The 18,924-nt window shown below is 39.8% G+C and overlaps 1 protein-coding gene across 1 annotated transcript; it reads right to left on the reverse strand.

The window, feature by feature from the left end:
• Window positions 1-6,017: 6,017 nt before the first annotated feature.
• LOC115105951 (zinc finger and SCAN domain-containing protein 2-like) lies at window positions 6,018-17,476 on the reverse strand. The gene is made up of 2 exons (XM_029628483.2): window positions 17,224-17,476; window positions 6,018-11,935 (listed from the first exon to the last, which is right to left on the reverse strand). Exons 1-2 carry the CDS (start codon window positions 17,393-17,395, stop codon window positions 11,001-11,003), a joined length of 1,107 nt encoding a protein of 368 aa, XP_029484343.1. The 5' UTR covers window positions 17,396-17,476; the 3' UTR covers window positions 6,018-11,000.
• Window positions 17,477-18,924: the final 1,448 nt, after the last annotated feature.

An 18,924-nucleotide genomic window follows, 5' to 3' on the forward strand; every position in this document is an offset into this window, starting at 1 on the left:
GAATAAATAAGTACTTCCGGTTCATGGATTTTTGGAATCCTTCGGAATAAGAGTCCCGTCCTGTTTACTTTGTAAAGGAATAATTAGGTCGAAAATTATGGAAAATGTACACGTATCGATATTTTATACTAGTTATCATTCAAAGAATCATGTATATTGTGATTTATTTGTTCACTTTAATCCAATCGTTTTTCATATTGTACATACACAGCAAAAGGGGATCCATTCTATTCAGGAGCACTTCTAGTTTCCAAATCCACAGAGTTTACACCCAGAGGAGCTTTTACTGTGACACAACGTACAGATAATTTTGTATCGTGCAATAGCTATACATGTCCAATTTGAAATCCAATATATTTTTTAAAGTTGATGGACCACTCTGTAAGGGCTGCCAAATGAGCTTCAACACTCCTATGGATGTAAACTGCAGATTTAAAAACTCGAAGTACTCCTGAGAAGAATGGACCCCACTTTAACTCCGACAGAATGTACATCAAATGGTGTAAATACTTGTATGTTCAATGTGAAAAACATACTAAACATTGTGCAATATGAATGGGCTAATTAAGTATGGGATGATTATTCATATTGTTATTATTCATATTATCATTAATGTTTTGTTATTTGTATTACTGTTACCTATCTAGTAATCATTACTTTTAATGCTGTTAACAATATCAATGATATAATAATATTTGAGCTATAAAGGCGATTAATTTTATTCATTTTTTCATATTGTTAAACACATTTTTAAGTTTGCTTACATTTCCTCATAAAATTTTACCAATTTTGAAGGTTTGTATTCTTTTTCACCCTATTCATTGTAGGACTTATATTTTGAAGGAAAATCCCTTAGGACTTCTTTCTAGGTCTTGCTCAGTTGTGTAAAAAAAATATAAAGTTCCACTTAAGTCGTTTTTTGGTGTACTTGTACTTTACTTTTTTAAATGTTGCCTACTTTTACTTCACTACATTCCTAAATTAAATAATGTACTTTTTATTCCATACATTTTCTCTGACACACAAAAAAACTTGATAAATGGTCCAATTCACACACTTATCAAGAGAACATCCCAGGTCATCCCTACTGCCTCTGAACTGTCAGACTCACTAAACACAATGCTTTGTTTGTAAATTATGTTGGAGTGTGTCCCTGACTATCTGTCAATAAAAAATAAACAAGAAAATGGTGCTGTCTGGTTTGCTTAATATAAGGAATTTTAAATGGTTTACACTTGTACTTTTGAAACTTAAGTACGTTTAAGAAATTCCATTCACTTTTGATACTTAAGTATATTAAAAACCAAATACTTTCAGTAGTATTTTACTTTTACTCAAGTATGACAATTGAGAAATTTTTCCAACACTGGTGTTGCTTATTCTTGCTAACCGAACTGAGGTGTCAAACTTGAAGAGAAGGGTGCAACTGCAGGCCGCAATTCAGGGCGTTTCTGTGTAACAGTATAACTTTAGTCGATCCCCTCGCTCGAACCAGGGACCCTCTGCACACATCAACAACTGACACCCAGGAAGCATCGCGGCCCTTGCAGAGCAAGGGGAACCACAACTTCAAGGTCTCAGAGCAAGTGACGTCACCGATTGAACCGCTATTAGCGCACACCACCGCTAACTAGCTAGCCATTTCACATCTGTAGGAACCCACGACTTTATTATTCTATTGGTACATTTTTAAACGAGAAAGAACTCCAGTACATGGGCGTGAGGCAGGGGTACTCCAGTACAGTAGATGGCGGTAATGCACCATAATGTTGGATTACAACCACAGATAAACCCCACAGAAGAGGCGGGGGTGGAAAGGGTTGCTAACTATAGCTAGTACACAGGTAGTTGGAGGTGAGGGGCACTACGGGTGTGTACTTGCTACCGTTTCCGCCCGCCTCTTCTGTGGGCTTTATCGGCTGTTAGCACACCGTATGCTAGCTTGCTTGCTAACTAGTTAGCACACGGTGTCGCCCCAGCCTCCCGCGCTAATGGAAACCGTGTGCTAAGTGTTGCTCCTGCCTGCTGTACTAGCAGGGGAGTGTCTTTCTCCCCCGCCTGTCTGGTCTGTTTTCCCGCAGTTCAATTAACAACGTCGAGGGCAGGTGTTCGGTGGGAGGGAAGAACACTCTAAATGCAGCAATGCTGCAGTTGCACACTTGGAACGCTGTAAGCACGGAAGTGACGTCGGCACTCTAGTCGCATATGGCCGTGTTTATCATTTAAATGTAGGAACGTATTGTATTAATTCTAAAGGATTGTTCGTCTCTGACATTGCTTCTACATATGCATTGCTTGCTGTTTGGGGTTTTATGCTGGGTTTCTGTATAGCACTTTGTGACATCTGCTGATGTAAAAAGGGCTTTATAAATACATTTAATTGATTGATGGAGAAGACACTATAGTGGCTGAGCGCCACTACACAACACTGATCAATACATGAATTGCACTATAACGTTGACAAACGGTGCCCACAAACTGTTAGTGCCTACAGAAAGCTGTCCCAATAGCAGTCCCAACAGCAGAGTCCCAATAGCAGTCCCAACATCTTACCACTGCTACACCTGGCTATCAGTGGAGCCTTGTCTGGCAGCGAAACAGTTAATTCAGCCTCATTTACTGCCTTTAAAAAAACATAACTGATATGGCTGATTTGCTTAAACAAATGTGGTTTCTACTGACAATTGAGATGTACAAACTATTGCATAAGGGAACGACAAGTGGATAAGAGGAAATCTGTCATTTCGATTAAAACATTAATGAGCTAGGATGGACGTAGTCAATATAGCTATTTGTTCAGCACTTTTAAAATGTACAGAGACAGAATTCAGAACATAGGTCGTTCTTACAGTGTTCTTACTGTACACCAAGTCAGAACCGTATGATAAATAAAGGGGGCATATAAGCAGACAATGAAAGCTCTTACAATATTCAGTGATTACATTTCTCTAAAACAGGTTATAGGCTACATGTGCACCACCAAGTCAGAACAGTAGGTTAAATTAAGAGGGCAAAATTTACCAAATTATTAGGGCGAGGCACATGGGTTACTAACAGCTTACTACACAACATATACTTAGTATTGCTTTCTTAGCTACAGTATAAATATCTCCCTAGCATATTGCAGTATTTATGCAGCAACATACAATACATATTTGGACTCAACTTGTTGTGCTGTGCTCACTTGAACAGAGAGGTGGTGTGGCAGAGCTTCATGGGCAAATTTTGTCATAAAACGTTGCAATCAAAGTCTGGCATTCTCTGGATGTGTGGTGTTTTCAAGACAACTGGGAACTCGGAAAAAAACAAGGTTGAATCATGATGATGTCAGTGATCTTCAGGTTGTAGCTCTAAAAAGAGGCCCAAGTTCCCGACTTACAATTCCGAGTTGGATGACTGTTCAAAATGTAATTTCCCAGTCGGAGCTAGTTTTTTCCTTGAGTTCCCAGTTGTCTTGAACTCACTGGTCAGATTTCCCAGTTCCGAGTTAACAGTTGTTTTGAGTGCGGCAGAAATCATGCTGGATTGACAGCATGGCCAATGTTGAATGTTTTAATTTTAAGCTTGGAAAATAGACCCTTAAACTTAGAATTGGGACCACACACCCACTCAACTGAATAGGAGGCTAGTGATTGCTTTGCAATACTTGCAGTTAGCCACGGATTCCTTCCAAACCAAACACTGTTTAATTTGCGATTTCCAACTTGTTGTGTAATGTTTATATCCAATGGCCGATTAGCACCGATATTTTTCATCTATAATTTCTCTTCATTATTTCTCTTCATATGACAAGGATTCAAAATGATTTGCCAGTAGATTGTCGACTTCATTCATGATGATAACTGCTAGCTAAGATTTTGAAAGTAAGATGTTGACATGATCAGTCCAATCAAAGCTACTGTAGATATGTGATTTGACGTCATTTTATATGTGGCCGATGACCTTGAGCTTTCTTGGAAGGGCACTTCTAATGTAACTCTACAGCAGCACCCAAGGGGCTTGAATATGAGCTCTACCCTTAGATTTGACAAGATATGATGTGTGTAGTAAATCTGAGTGGGTTGATGTGTATGATATTGGATGTGATTTAGTGAGTGTGTACAATGCCTCTATAAGAGTAAGACTATAATGTATGCCGTCCAAATAAATAATAACTCTGCCAATTTGCATGGTTGAGTGTCTGCGTGTGTGTAAAATGTAGTGCGTAAAGCCTTAATATTCATGATGATAATTGTAAACCATATCGTATCACTGTCACAGTTCCATCATAATTACCTTTATCATCATTGAAAAACACATCCCAGCATTTCCATAGAAATGGACATTTCACGTGATCATGAAAGACACCTTTCATTACTCTACAGCATGTATAAGTCCATATGTGTACAGGAGCATGTAACTGAGTATGTGTGTGTTCATATCCACATATCCATGTTCAGATATTTTTACAGTTCCCATACTTTCTTTTTTTCGTAACCTGAAGTCCCTGTAGAATTTAGTACAGCCATGGTGTTATGGAGCTGTCTCGGGAATAGCTGTCCATCTATAGTTTGTCCACAATGAGAAAGGCATGCTTACCCTTCTCCGTCTGTTGCCTTTGTACCGGATACGGTCTCTTACGACGTTCGTTTATCTTCCTTGGAAATTGAGACCAAATTTGGTCCCTTTAAGCTCCCTTCCCCTACTTTTGATCAGCTCCTTTTGTTGATATTGTTCAAATTTTGCAATGGTCGGTCGGGGACCCGTGGTCTTGTCGCTCTGAGCTCCATGTCTGAGTACTCGGTGGAAAGCCACCTTGTTTACAGTCTCTATAGGAAGTTTCAAGGCCGATTGCATGAATTCTCTGATCGCGCCCTCTGAGTTTTTGGAATGCATCCTCAGGAATCCCAGAAAAAAAATGATTTTCACACATGCTATGACTTTGTATGTCTAGTAGTGACTCCTTCATGTTTTTCCTGAGTAGACAATCCATGTTGGAATCGTGGATTTTTAACTTGGCTGTGAGTGCCTTGAGAATTTCACTCTGGCTAAACTCCAAACTCCCTCTCAGCCCTGCTATACATATGCAACAATTGTGTGTAGATTGAGGAAAACAACTATTTAATCAATTTTAGAATGAAGCTGTAAGTAACGTAACAAAATGTGGAAAAAGTCAAGGGGTCTGAATACTTTCTGAATTTCACTGTATGTAATCAAAACAAGCACAAATGCTTCAATTCATGAAGGTCATGTTAACTGACTGATATTATCTCATAGAACAAAATATTTAAGATCGAAGCTTGTGTTACCCTGACCTTATTTTCGGTGTTTATCCCAAAACTCTATTCTTTCCCCATTCATTTCCCCTATAGGAATGGCTGAATAAACCACAGGTAACTCATTTCCTGTTTTTAGGACTACAAGCTGGTGAGCTCTAGTGGGAAGTTTTTTTTTGCTATATAGTCATCATAGATTTTATGTTTGTACGTATAAACTTACCAATAGTTGGGTTTCTGGATATAAGGCTGTTGCTTGGCAGGACCTGTGAGGGCAATCATATTCAACTATAACTAGGTTTCCATTCAAAATGTAAAATCAGTCAAATTAATTTAGCGAGAAATGGCGTTAATTATTTTATGCGCAAATATTGACATTATAATAATCATAGTTAAATGCGATGCAAACCATTGAACTGTTTTTTTATTTGGTATATGTGAATATTTTCATGTGCACTGTCATCACATACAGCCTTTTATGCACAAGTCAATTTGATGGGAACACATCTGGTGGGAAAACGCACACAGGTTTATGCAGAAAATCTGTTGCCAATAGAGTGGAAACCTAGCTTGTGTAACACTTTTGTGGAGGATAAATAATTAAAGTATACCATCTAGTGTTCAAATATGGTTTTACAACAACATTGGTGAGGATAGGTTGTCTGTAACAGTCCCACTGATCACTAGAACATTGATCTGATGTGACAGTATTGTTTTTCTTCAGAAACAGACATTCAGAAATAAAATGTTCCCACACATAGGCCTACTTAATCAATATGACAGAGATATTGTTTATTTGCAAGTAGACCAACAAGCTCCTATTGAAATCATCAACAATAAAAAATGGCAAATCTAACAAATTAACATTATATTTCTCTAGTGATACGAGGGGATACGTTCAAGTCTTTTCATAGCATTGTATTAGAGCAGCTCTCTTAACTCAATGCAGAAATGAGGTTCCTTAGTTACAGTCTGCAAAACATCATACATTCTATAGTCCTCTAGTCTTACAATTCTATGTAGAATTAGTAGCACTGAAGAGAAGGTATGTCTATCTTCCTCTTTCCAAAAGCTAGGTGCTTTGAGAACAGAAGGCTCTGTCTATTCCCTCGTGGGCTCTTTCCACTCTAAGGCTATCTCTGATAAGCTACCCAGGAAAAGGAGAAATGCCAAAATAATAAGGTCTGTGATAAATACAGGCTAAGGAGAAGGAGATCTTGTACATTTTGTTCTATGAGATAATCAGCTAACGTCACTTTTTGTGAATTTTCAAGCACTTACCAAGCAATCGGAAAGTATTCAGACCCCTTGACTTTTTCCACAATTTGTTATGTTACAGTCATATTCTAAAATTAAAATCGTTCCCACCCCCTCAACCTACCCCTCAATGACAAAACAAAGACAGGTTTAGAAATGTTCGCAAATTTATTAAAAAGAAAAAACGGAAATATCAAATTGTGTGTTCAGATCCTTTACTCAACTTTGTTGAAGCACCTTTGGCAGCGATTACAGCCTTGAGTCTTCTTGGTATGATGCCACAAGCTTGGCACACCTGTATTTGGAAAGTTTCTCCCATTCTTCTCTGCAGATCCTCTTAAGCTCTGTCAGGTTGGATGGGGAGCGTCACTGCACAGCTATTTTCAGGTCTCTTCAGAGATGTTCGGTCGGGTTCAAGTCCGGGCTCTAGCTGGGACACTGAAAGACATTCAGGGACTTGTCCCGAACCCACTCCTGCGTTGTCTTGGCTGTGTGTGTAGGGTCGTTGTCCTGTTGGAAGGTGAACCTTCACCCCAGTCTGAGGTTCTGAGCGCTCAGGAGCAGGTTTTCATCAAGGATCTCTCTGTACTTTGCTCTGTTCATCTTTCCCTCAATCTTGACTAGTCTCCTAGTCCGTGCCACTGAAAAACATCCCCACGGCATGATTCTTCCACCATCATGCTTCACCGTTGGGATGGTGCCAGGTTTCCTCCAGACACACTTGGCATTCAGGCCAAAGATTCCAATCTTGGTTTCATCAGACCAGAGGATCTTGTTTCTCATGCTCTGAGTCCTTTTAGGTGCCTTTTGGCAAACTCCAAGCGGGCTTTTAGTGAGGAGTGGTTTCCGTCTGGCCACTCTACCATAAAGGCCTGATTGGTGGAGTGTGGCAGAGATGGTTGCCCTTCTGGAAGGTTCTCCCATCTCCACAGAGGAACCCTGGAGCTCTGTCAGAGTGACCATCGGGTTCTTGGTCACCTTCCTGACCAAGGCCCTTCTCCCCTGATTACTCAGTTTAGCCAGGTGGCCAACTCTAGGAAGAGTCTTGGTGGTTCCAAACTTCTTCCATTTAAGAATGATGGAAGCCACATTGTCCTTGGGGACCTTCAATGCTGCAGACATGTTTTGATACCCTTCTCCATATATGTGCCTCGACACAATCCTGTCTCAGAGCTCTAGGAACAATTCCCTCGACCTCATGGCTTGGTTTTTGCTGACATGCACTGTCAACTGTGGGACCTTATATAGACAGGTGTGTGCCTTTCCAAATCATGTCCAATCAACTGAATTTACCACAGGTGGACTCCAATCAAGTTGTAGAAACATCTCAAGGATGATAAATGTCAACAGGATTGGCTATGCCGGATTAAGTGATATGACATGCTATTCTATAAAATCCTTTCTCCGTAATTAATATTTCCTGATTGAGCAAATCATGTAAATGTAATTAACTAGAGAGTCGAGGATGATAAATGGAAACAGGATGCACCTGAGCTGAATTTCGAGTCTCATAGCAAAGGGTCTGAATACTTATGTACATTTTGTACATTTTTAATACATTTGCAAACATTTCTAAAAACCTGTTTTTGTTTTGTCATTATGGGGTGTTGTGTGTAGATTGATATTTTTGTAATCCATTTTAGAATAAGGCTGTAACATAACAAAATGTGGAAAAAGGAAAGGGGTCTGAATACTTTCTGAATGCACTGTATTAGCCATTTCTGAGACTCACTCAGCTAATTCCTTTGATAAAGCAGCAGCAATACAAGCAATACAAATACATATTCAAAAACATATCCCTCTAATGCTTAGGGAAGATCTCATGTAAAGTGATATTGAAGTGTTGTGGCTTCAGGTTCACCTATCTCAACTAAAGCTTGTTCTTTTAGGGTGTTGCAATAGGCCACCAAGTGCTAACAGTCAGTATCTAGATAATATGTGTGAAATGCTTGATAGTGTATGTAATATAAACAGAGGTCTACTTTTTTGGGGACCTGAATATTGACTGTTTCCATCAAGCTGTTTGCTCAAGGAGGAAGCTTCTCACTGTAACCAGTGCCTGTAATCTGGTTCAGGTCAATCAACCTACCAGGGTGTTTACACTACAGGAACCAAACTCTGCAAAAAAAGAAATGTCCCTTTTTCAGGACCCTGTCTTTCAAAGATAATTCGTAAAAATCCAAATAACTTCGCAGATCTTCATTGTAAAGGGTTTAAACACTGTTTCCCTGTTGACTGGTCGTTAAGACAGTAACAGCTTGCAGACGATAGGCAATTAAGGTCACAGTTATGAAAACTTAGGACACAAAAGAGGCCTTTGTACTGACTCTGAAAAACACCAAAAAGAAAGATGCCCAGGGTCCCTCCTCAGTGGGTTAACATCTCACTGCAAGTACTGGCAAATCTGGTGCAGTCCATGAGGAGATGATACACTGCAGTACTTAATGCAGATGGTGGCCACACCAGATACTGACTGTTACTTTTGATTTTGACCGCCCCTTTGTTCAGGGACACATTATTCCATTTTTGTTAGTCACATGCCGGTGGAACTTGTTCAGTTTGTCTCGGTTGTTGAATCTTATGTTCATACAAATATTTACACGTTAAGTTTGCTGAAAATAAACGCAGTTGACAGTGAGAGGACGTTTCTTTTTTTGGATAAGTTTATATAATCCACATGTAGAACTAATACTGTAGCACTTTGTTCTAAAACTGTATCCGTACCCATTGAATGCAGTGATTTCAATATAGTGGCTATATCCAGGAAAGACAAGGTTCCAAAAGCTGGGCCTAAAATAGTGTCATACAAAATATTTAGCTGTGACTTATGTAGAAGTAAAAAATATTTGTTGGTCTGATGTGATTGATAAGAAGCATCCAGATGCTGCACTTAAGGAATTTATGACATTGCTTCTTCCAATTATTGATAAACATGCCACCTGTCAAGAAACTGACTGTTAGAATTGTTAAGGATTTGATGAGGAATTGAAGAACAATGGTTGAAAGAGATGGGGCAAAAGGAGTGGTTAGTAAGTCTGGCTGCACATCTCTTATTGAGATTTGACAAATTATATGACTTAAAAGAAACTTATGAAGACAAGGTCAATGATAAAAATAATGATGGAAAATAACATGAGTACTTTAAATTAAATTATGGGCAGGAAGACACTCCTGTGAATTCTATGGTTTTTATTAGATTACTTGTAGTCTTTCATGTTGTTTGTCTGTAATTTTTGTAATGACTTGGTGCTGCCTATCTTGGCCAGGACACTCTGGAAAAATATATTTTAAATCTCAATGAGCCCTTTCTGGTTAAATAAAGGTTAAATAAATAAAACAATTTAACTCCATCTTCCATAAAATCAGATGGCTTATTCAACACAAAACCATTTAATGTTGCCAATTATTTTAATAATTACTTCATTGTCAAAGAGGGCAAACCTAGGCAGTAAATGCCAACCACGAACAGTTGAAAGAAAATAATGACAGAAAAGCATTGTAAGTTTGAATTTTGTAAAGTTAGTGTGGAAGAGGCGGAACAATTGTTATCGATCAATAATGACAAACCTCCTGGCATTGACAACTTAGATGGAAAGCTGACCTGCCACTGTCATTAAACAAATCCTGTGTCCATGTCTGCTGATGATTCAACCCTATATGGGCCAGCAACCACAGCTAGTGAAATCACTGCAACCCTAAACAAGGAGTTGGTCAGTTTTAGAATGGGAGGCCAGTAATAAACTCGTCCTGAAAATCTCAAAAACTAAGAGCATTGTATTTGGTACAAATCATTCCGTAAGTTCTAGACCTCAGCTGGATCTGGTAATTAATGGTTTGGCTGTTGAGCAGACTAAATTATTTGGTGTTATCTTAATATTGTAAATTGTCATGGTCAAAACATATTGATTCAATGGCTGTAAAGATGGGGAGAGGTCTCTCCGTGGTAAAAAGATGCTCTGCTTTTTGACACCACCATCCCCTAAGCAATAATATGCATGCTAGTCTCTCTTGGCTAAGTGTTGAGGAAAGACTGACTGCATGGCTTCTCGTTTTTATAAAGAAACACCAATGTGTTCGAAATTACAAATTCTTTGCATAATCAACTTACACACAGCATTTACCCCACCAGACATATTTTCAGTCGCCAGGTCCAGAACAAATTCAAGGAAACTTACAGTATTATACAGAGCCATGATTGCATGGAACCTTCCATCTCATATAGGGAAAGTGAACAGCAAACCTGGTTTTAAAAAACAAATAAAGCAACACCTCACGGCACAACGCCTCTCCCCCGTTTGACCTACTTGTTGCGTGTATGTACTAACATGTATGTGGAACTGAGTGCACACACACACTACATGTTAATGTTTAAGTGTAAAGTCTTTTGTCTGTAATGTCTTTTTCGTTATGTGTTGGACCCCAGTAAGACTAGCTGTCGCCATTGGCGTCGGAGAATGGCGATCCTAATAAAAAAAAGGCATCTTTCATCTACCTCCCTCGGGTGTGAGTTCTGAGGTGTCCCTTGATATGGCTGGACTGACTGAATCCTTTCCCACAGATAGGACAGGAGTAGGGTTTCTCCCCTGTGTGGACCCTCAGGTGGGTCTTCAGATGGGCAGACCGGTTGAAGCGTTTAGCACACACGTGGCAGCGGTACGGTCTCTCTCCCGTGTGGATGCGTTGATGCTCCCTGAACCTGCCTGAGTAGCTGAAACTCTTGCCACACACACCACAGTGGAAGGGCTTCTCCTTATTGTGAGAACACAGGTGGACCTTGAGGTAACTGGTAGAGGTGAATGACTTCCAACAGACTGTGCAGAGGATTTGCCTGTGACTAGTGTCACCACTGTGTGGTTCTGTGTGGGATAGCATGTGTGCCTCCAGTTGGGATAGCTCACAGAACACGGCACCACACTGAGTACATGAGTGTGTCTGGGTGTCCTCCTCTGGTCTCCTTTCTGGATCTCTCGGAACACTTTCAGTGTTCTCACTCTGTGTTCTAGAACAGTCTGGATTTACTGCAGAGAGGGGCTGAGACTGAGGGGAGTCACTGGTTGGTTCTGATAGTGATTCTCCATAGCCCTCTCCATCAGGTTCTGTTTTGATCTGTCCAGTTGTGTTGGTCAGTAGAGAGTACTTCTCTCTGTTCTCCACAGTTTGGAGAAGATGTGTGGACTGAGGTGGCTCCTGATCACAGTCACTTTTCACACAGGGAGGAATGATTATGGAGTCTTCTTTGGTATCAGCCTCCGGCCCTTGAATCTTCTCTACCTCCTGACGGGTCCTGAGTTCACCCTGTTCCTCTTTAATCTGTGTGTGCTCTGTGTCCCTCTGGCCCAGACTGGGGCTCCACTCCTGCTCACAGCGCTGTTGCTCAGGGGGAGTTTGCTGCTCTGAGACCCAAGAGACAATGGGCTGAGGAGCTGTGGGAAAGAAGACAATTTACATCAATGACAGCTGTTGACGCTTGATTAGCAAGACCACCATTGAGTGAGTTAGCTAGCTTGTTCTGGGAATGACATAGCTATGTCTCTGGCTGAATCCCATGTCACCTCTTCCCCTCACCCATCCATCCATTTTGGGCATTCACGCGTGCGTCTGCCATACACACAAGTGTACCAAAGCTGAGGGAGTGAAATTTATGGAGGGTGTAGTGCAGCGTTTCCCAAACTAGAGGTCGCGAAAGAAACAGACAAATTGAAATACTATCAAGAGTACTGTCAGACTGATTTGTAATAGACTGTCATATCCCCAATTTAAAAAGGTAAATATTGGCCGTTGATTACATCACTCTTTTTTTTATACATTGTGTGGTCGCGGAAAAGTGTTGATCAAAATGGGGTCGCAGGCCAAAATATTTTGGGAACCCCTGGTGTAGGATTTAATTAGACCCTCCGATAACCACCTGGATCAAGCCACGGCACTGCATTATTTGAGTGTGTTATACCAGCGCATAGGCGGCCAGTGAGTTTGAAGTTAATTGTCACCATTAAAAATGCGCCTTTTGTAATAATGCATTCCATACATCATCACATTTGCAAACTTATGTTAGTTAGCCTGCTATTCCTAATGTGATGAAAAGATTGGATAGCCATAATTATAGCTCATAATATAATCAAAATAAAAGCATGGCTGACCGCGTAGAGTAGGGCACCATCGGAGAGCATTGGCCATATCCCCGATGAGCGCACACATTCACTCTATCATTGTTGGGTTAGTGCCACTTGAATGTTTATTTTTGGACAATAATTTCCTCCTCTATGGTAGATGGATGTCATTGTATTTGTTTCTCCCCTTTTTAATAGGGCTATTATATGAAATCAGACAAAGCTGTTAGCAGAGTAGGCTACCCTGAACCTTTTGTTGTTTAAAAAATTATTCTGCTATGTCTCCAGTCATATAAAGCGTAGTAGAAAGGCATGACATGTGTTTATAAAAAGGCCAGATTTTTCCAGTTGAAAGGAGAAGAAACGTATCTGATATAGCTTATAGACTATCCAATAAGGTAGGCTATACTGTTCGCTCAATTAAGTTGAGAATTTTTATGACTAAAAGACAGTCTTTTCATGATCTTCTCTTTACAGCAATAGCCATTTGCTTTCCAAACTGTTTTCCCGCGATTGTAGGGTTGTCCCCGACTTAAAAAAAAAAAATCTTTGCCGACCGAGAGTTCAGTTCTTAAACCAATCGATGTTCGGAATTTTTTAAATCACATTCACGTGACCTATAGGGCCTGACCTATAGCATATCATAATCACATCAATAAATTGGTTATAACAAACTCTGAACACTGTAACACATCACAGCAAAATGGATGCAGAGGAGGTGACAAACTCGAAACGGGGGAATGTTTACTGGTTGCTAAGGAGGTAAAGGGGAAGTCAGATGTGTGGAATAAATTTGAGTAGTTGTGGAAAATACTGGAGATAAATAAAAATAAGGTAAGGAGCAAGTGCTATGTGCATATTATGTGTCAAACAGGTGCTGTTAGATTACAATGTAATTTTTCTGACCGTTCAGAAACAATGAAAACAACAGTAAATACATTTGAAGAGTACCAGAGAGTATGTAAAAAAATAAAAAAATAAATTAAGCCTTAATTACAGCAAAGACTAAAAAGTCACACGCATTCATGAATGCAATTGCCGAAATGGAGTGGTTTATTTATTGTTTATGATAATTATTCAAGGGACGCTATATTTTGTTAAAGCAAAAATGCTTGATTGCATTTAAAATCATGAATGACTCGTATGCTGTGCAATGACATTAACTAATTAATGATTGATTGATACAGTGCATTTGGAAAGTATTCAGACCATGACTTTGTCCACATTTTGTGACGTTACAGCCTAAATCGAAAATGTATTAAATTGTATTTTTCCTCAATTTAGACACAATAGCCCATAATGACAAAGCAAAAACAGGCTTAACATTTTTTTTTACCCTATTTATCTAAGTATTCAGACCCTTTGTTATGAGACCCAAAATTTAGCTCAGGTGCATCCTGTTTCCATTGATCATCCTTGAGATGTTTCTACAACTTGCTTGGAGTCCACCTGTGGTAAATTCAATTGATTGGACATGATTTGGAAAGGCACACACCTGTCTATATATGGTCTCACAGTTGACAGTGCATGTCAGAGCAAAAACCAAGCCATGAGGTCAAAGGAATTGTCCTTAGAGCTCTGAGACAGGATTGTGTCAAGGCACAGATCTGGAGAAGGACACCAAAACATTTCTGCAGAATTGAAGGTGCACAAGAACACCACCAAGACTCTTCCTAGAGCTGGCTGCCCAGCCAATCTGAGCAATCAGGGTAGAAGGACCTTGGTCAGGGAGGTGACCAAGAACCCGATGGTCACTCTGACAGAGCTGCAGAGTTCCTCTGTGGGGATGGGAGACCCTTCTAGAAGGACAACCATCACTGCAGCACTCCACCAATCAGGCATTTATGGTAGAGTGGCCAGACGAAAGCCACTCCTCACTAAAAGGCACATGAGAGCCCGCTTGGGGTTTGCCAAAAGGCACCTAAAGACTCTCAGACCATGAGAAACAAGATTCTGTGGTCTGATGTAGACAAAATTGAACTATTTGGCCTGAAGGAAACCTGGCACCATCCCTACGGAGCAGAGTACATAGAGATCCTTGATGAAAACCTGCACCAGAGCACTCAGGACCTCAAACCGGGGTGAAGGTTCACCTTCAAACAGGACAATGATCCTAAGGCCACAGCCAAGACAAAGCATTAGTGGCTTCGTGACAAGTCTCTGAATGTCCTTGAGCAGCCAGAGGCCAGACTCTGGTCAAACATCTCTGGAGACTTGAAAATAGCTGTGCATCGACGCTCTCCATCCAACCTGACAGGGTCTGCAAAAAAGAATGGGAGAAACTCCAAAAAACAGGTGTGTCAAGCTTGTAGCGTCATACCCAAGAAGACTGAAGGCTGTAATTGCTGCCAAAGGGTCTGAATACTTATGTAAATGTGATATTTCCATTTTTTTTGTGTGTGTGCAAACATTTCTAAAAACCTGTTTTTGCTTTGTCATTATGGGGTATTGTGTGTAGATTGATGAGAAAAAAAAACAATTTAATCAATTTTAGAATAAGGCTTTAACATAACAAAAATTTGAAAAAAGTCAAGGGGTCTGAATACTTTCCAAATGCACTATATCTTGTTAAACAACAGGGGGATATATTCTTTTGAATTTCATGCATGTTTTATTATTTTAAAAAGTGGAACAGGAATTCCATCATTCAAGTCACAAGTGTGTCCTGAAGTTGATGGGTTTATTGTAGTGATGTGGGGGTTAGTTCATAACCAGCTGTCCACGCTGATATATTTGCGGTGTAGGCGGGTTTAGGGTCATGCAATATTGTGTGGATGAAGGATAGGCTTGGTTGAATGAAGAGAAAACTATACATTAAAAAAATAACATTTTTGTACAATTTATTATTGTACATTGAAGTTTTTCTTTCATTCTTTTTAGAGTTTCTAGCATTAGTACATGAGCCTATAAGCTTCTGTGCAAAATAGCCTACACGCCAATCAACCAAACGTTTTTTGTGAAGGGGCAGAAAAAGTTAGTTGATACACGGAGGATAAAAAGACAATGTCTGAGTTGAATTCAATAAGAGAAAAGCTGTAAAATTAAGAGTTAAAAATAACGAGAAGGCAGGGCAAGAAAAGTAATGAAAGATTTGGTGAAGTGGTAAAAGAGGATGATAGCCAGCACTGCTATCTTATGTGTGATCATTGTGAGGCGCTATAAATTTGAAGTCACAAGACGGGCACATCAAGGGAACTGTAGCCTACTGATCAGATGTTTTAAATGGAAACTGAAATCTGGACACTGACTGTAGATCTAACCTTTCACAGAGCCTTAATATGAACTCCTGCGGAATTAAGCATTAATTGCAGTAAAATTATACACCAAATGTGAAATGAACAGGAGTGGAGAAATATGATTGATTTATTTCAGCATCTTGAGAGAATGTAAATGCAGTCTGTAGAGGTGCTATCTTTATCAGCATCATGAAAGCTAATATTTCAACCACATAAGACATGCATCCAAGCCAAACTGAAATTTTATTAGAAACATGTTGGGTCATTTTCATAGCTTTCCATTTCCTTACAACCGGTCAAACTGATGTCATTTTAGTAATGTTACAAAACCTGTCCCGTTTTTTGTTGAGTTATTGCATTTTCTCACCAGTGCCTGAACGTCTTTGCTCTACAAAAGAAGCAGAAGAGAACTTTACCAATGTCAACTAGATTGAAGCATTAAATCTATCAATTGATGACATTCTGGTGAGCAAGGGTTTATTTAGTCTTATAGGGCAACATATAATGACAGAAGAGAAGCTACATGTATCTAATTATAGACAGTTCACTAACACATCAAGAGCTTGGGACTATAAGGTTATATCTGCAAGATGATGATTCTGAGATAATTGGCTTTAAAGTTCCAAACCCTCATTGGTTTAAATGGTGTCAGCTATTTTTATATTTTATTCTTTTAAGCTTATCAACATGGATTGGGGTATTTCGAGTACTATATAGGTAGAGATCATTGAACAGAACAAGGCTATGTCAACTCATTTTTTGACAAAAATGCAGACAGAACTTTGTCCCAAGCTCTCGAAATAGCCTACCAAAATGTTGGCAATTGTAAGTAGAAACATATCTAAATTAGGCCCAAAAAATCCTGCACCAAATTGTTCCGCTGTCTCCAATTTACCATATTCGGAGAATGATTTTGTACCCTATTTGCAGATAATCTTTTTTTAAAGCTCAAAAAGCAGTATTAGCAGTATGCAAATCAGGGAGCCAAATAAACGGCTCTTTCACCGACGCGATTCCCAACGTTCACCAAAAAGAGCCGTTCGTTCGCGAACGACCCATCACTAGTGCACGAGTGGGAACTCCGGTATTTCGCGCTGATGAAAGATAAGAGCCATATGTATCGAAAGCAATGTTTATTGAAGTTTCTCAACGTTAAAACAGCGTCCGGATTGGTTCACGTGAGGTAGTCGTGGGCGAAGCTAATGGCTGAAACTATAGGAGAAGCCTTCTGGCTGCTTACGAGTTTGAGAGCTAGGCATCCACCGTCTTTCTGCCCCACAGAGTCAACTATTGTAGAAAACAATGTAACTTTTCTAGCTAATTCGTGTAAATGAGAAGTACAGTAAAGTAATCTAGCTAGCTACATACCCGGTAAGACCGGTGTGATCAAGTGTTGTTTTAGGTATTGGTTTTCTCTCTTTGTCCGGGCTATTTCTTCCTGATACTCGGAGATCGTGTCTCCGACCACTCCAAGTATCTCCTCCGCAGCTTGCATCAAACGCTCAGTTAGATACACATTCAGATATTGTAATTTAGTCATCGTTGGACGATTATAGGGGGTAAAATATCTTCCCGAAATACACGCAGCTTGTTGTCAAACGTGAACGCTGTGCGCACGGAAGTGACGTCGGCACTCTAGTCACATTCACCATAGGAACGTCAAATTAATTGTTAATCTCTGTCACATTGAACAGACACAATCACACAGGAAGAATTGAACAGATTGATTATATTCTTGGGAGGCTGCTGAATTTTCCTGTGTGTGGTTACTGATAGGGGACACACACATGTTTTGATAACAATGCAGTACTGACCATTACCTCATCCATGCAACGTTTTGCTGACACTGTTTACAGTCTAATGCAAAGTTTACATCGTGACGCATTTCAATACACTGTTTGTCATTTTCACGGAGTCTTACCCGCTGTTAGTGTGCTACCGCAGCCTGCATTCGGGGCGTTCCCATTGGTTCCTTCATGAACACCCCCCTCGAGCATCCCATTGGTTACAGCATGAACGCCCCCCATCTCGAGCAGAACATTTCATCAGAGTTTCATACTGTACTGTCTTTGTCTTCATACTTGTGACACTTTTGAATGTGGGTCCTTCGCTCCTACCTGCCAAACACCTGCAGCTAGCTAGCTAAAAGCAATTTGATCAATTTTAGAATAAAGCTGTAACGTAACAACATTTTTAAAAAGTCAAGGGGTCTGAATACTTTCTGAATGCACAGTAGCTAGCTAAAAGCTAGACTGAAGATACTGTATCTTCAACCAAGCCTAGCTTTTATCTAGCTAGCTGCTCTACATTGCAAGTTAGCTTGACTTGCTATAAAGTTAGAGAAACAAGTTGAGGAACAAGTAATTAAATATTATCCACTTAAAAAAAAACATTTATCCTGTATTGAATAATATTTGTATATTTAATGAGTGACAGGCTCTCCTGCATCTTGCGTTACACTTGTCCATTCAGTAGTGGGGCAAGACTCCGTGAAGACGACATATGGCGTAATGAAATATGTCTTGATGTAAACAAGGCATAACAGAAACAGATGCACTTACTCTACCTGCCAGCCATCAAGTGTACTGCAGGCCATATAACAGTCATGACCTTAGACATATTGCCTATCATTGACTGTGTACTTCTCTGAACAGGATCTAATAATGATAGGTTTTGAAAGCAACATTAAAATGTTAGGTGTTCATTTTCCAATCATCTTAGTGTAACCGATGTGAAATGGCTAGCTAGTTAGCGGTGGTGCACGCTAATAGCATTTCAATCGGTGACATCACTCGCTTTGAGACCTTGAAGTAGTGGTTCCCCCTGCCACTACTTCAAGTGTGTGTGTGTGTGTACAGTACCAGTCAAAAGTTTGGACACACCTTCTCATTCAAGGGTTTTTCTTTATTTTTAATATTTTCTACATTGTAGAATAATAGTGAAGACATCAAAGCTATGAAATAACACATATTGAATCATGTAGTAACCAAAAAAGTGTTAAATCAAAATATATTTTATAACTGAGATTCTTAAAAGTAGCCACCCTTTGCCTTGATGACAGCTGTGCAC

Source organism: Oncorhynchus nerka, linkage group LG22 (genome assembly GCF_034236695.1).
Source record: "Oncorhynchus nerka isolate Pitt River linkage group LG22, Oner_Uvic_2.0, whole genome shotgun sequence".
NCBI lineage: Eukaryota > Metazoa > Chordata > Actinopteri > Salmoniformes > Salmonidae > Oncorhynchus > Oncorhynchus nerka.

What these genes read in the sequence shown, in the direction of transcription:
- LOC115105951 (XM_029628483.2), bottom strand. Translation starts at nt 17,395, where the DNA reads ATGACTAAATTACAATATCTGAATGTGTATCTAACTGAGCGTTTGATG. An exon ending in GATCACACCGGTCTTACCGG is followed by an intron (nt 11,936 to 17,223) that starts GTATGTAGCTAG and finishes TCTTTCCCACAG; the next exon opens with CTCCTCAGCCCATTGTCTCT.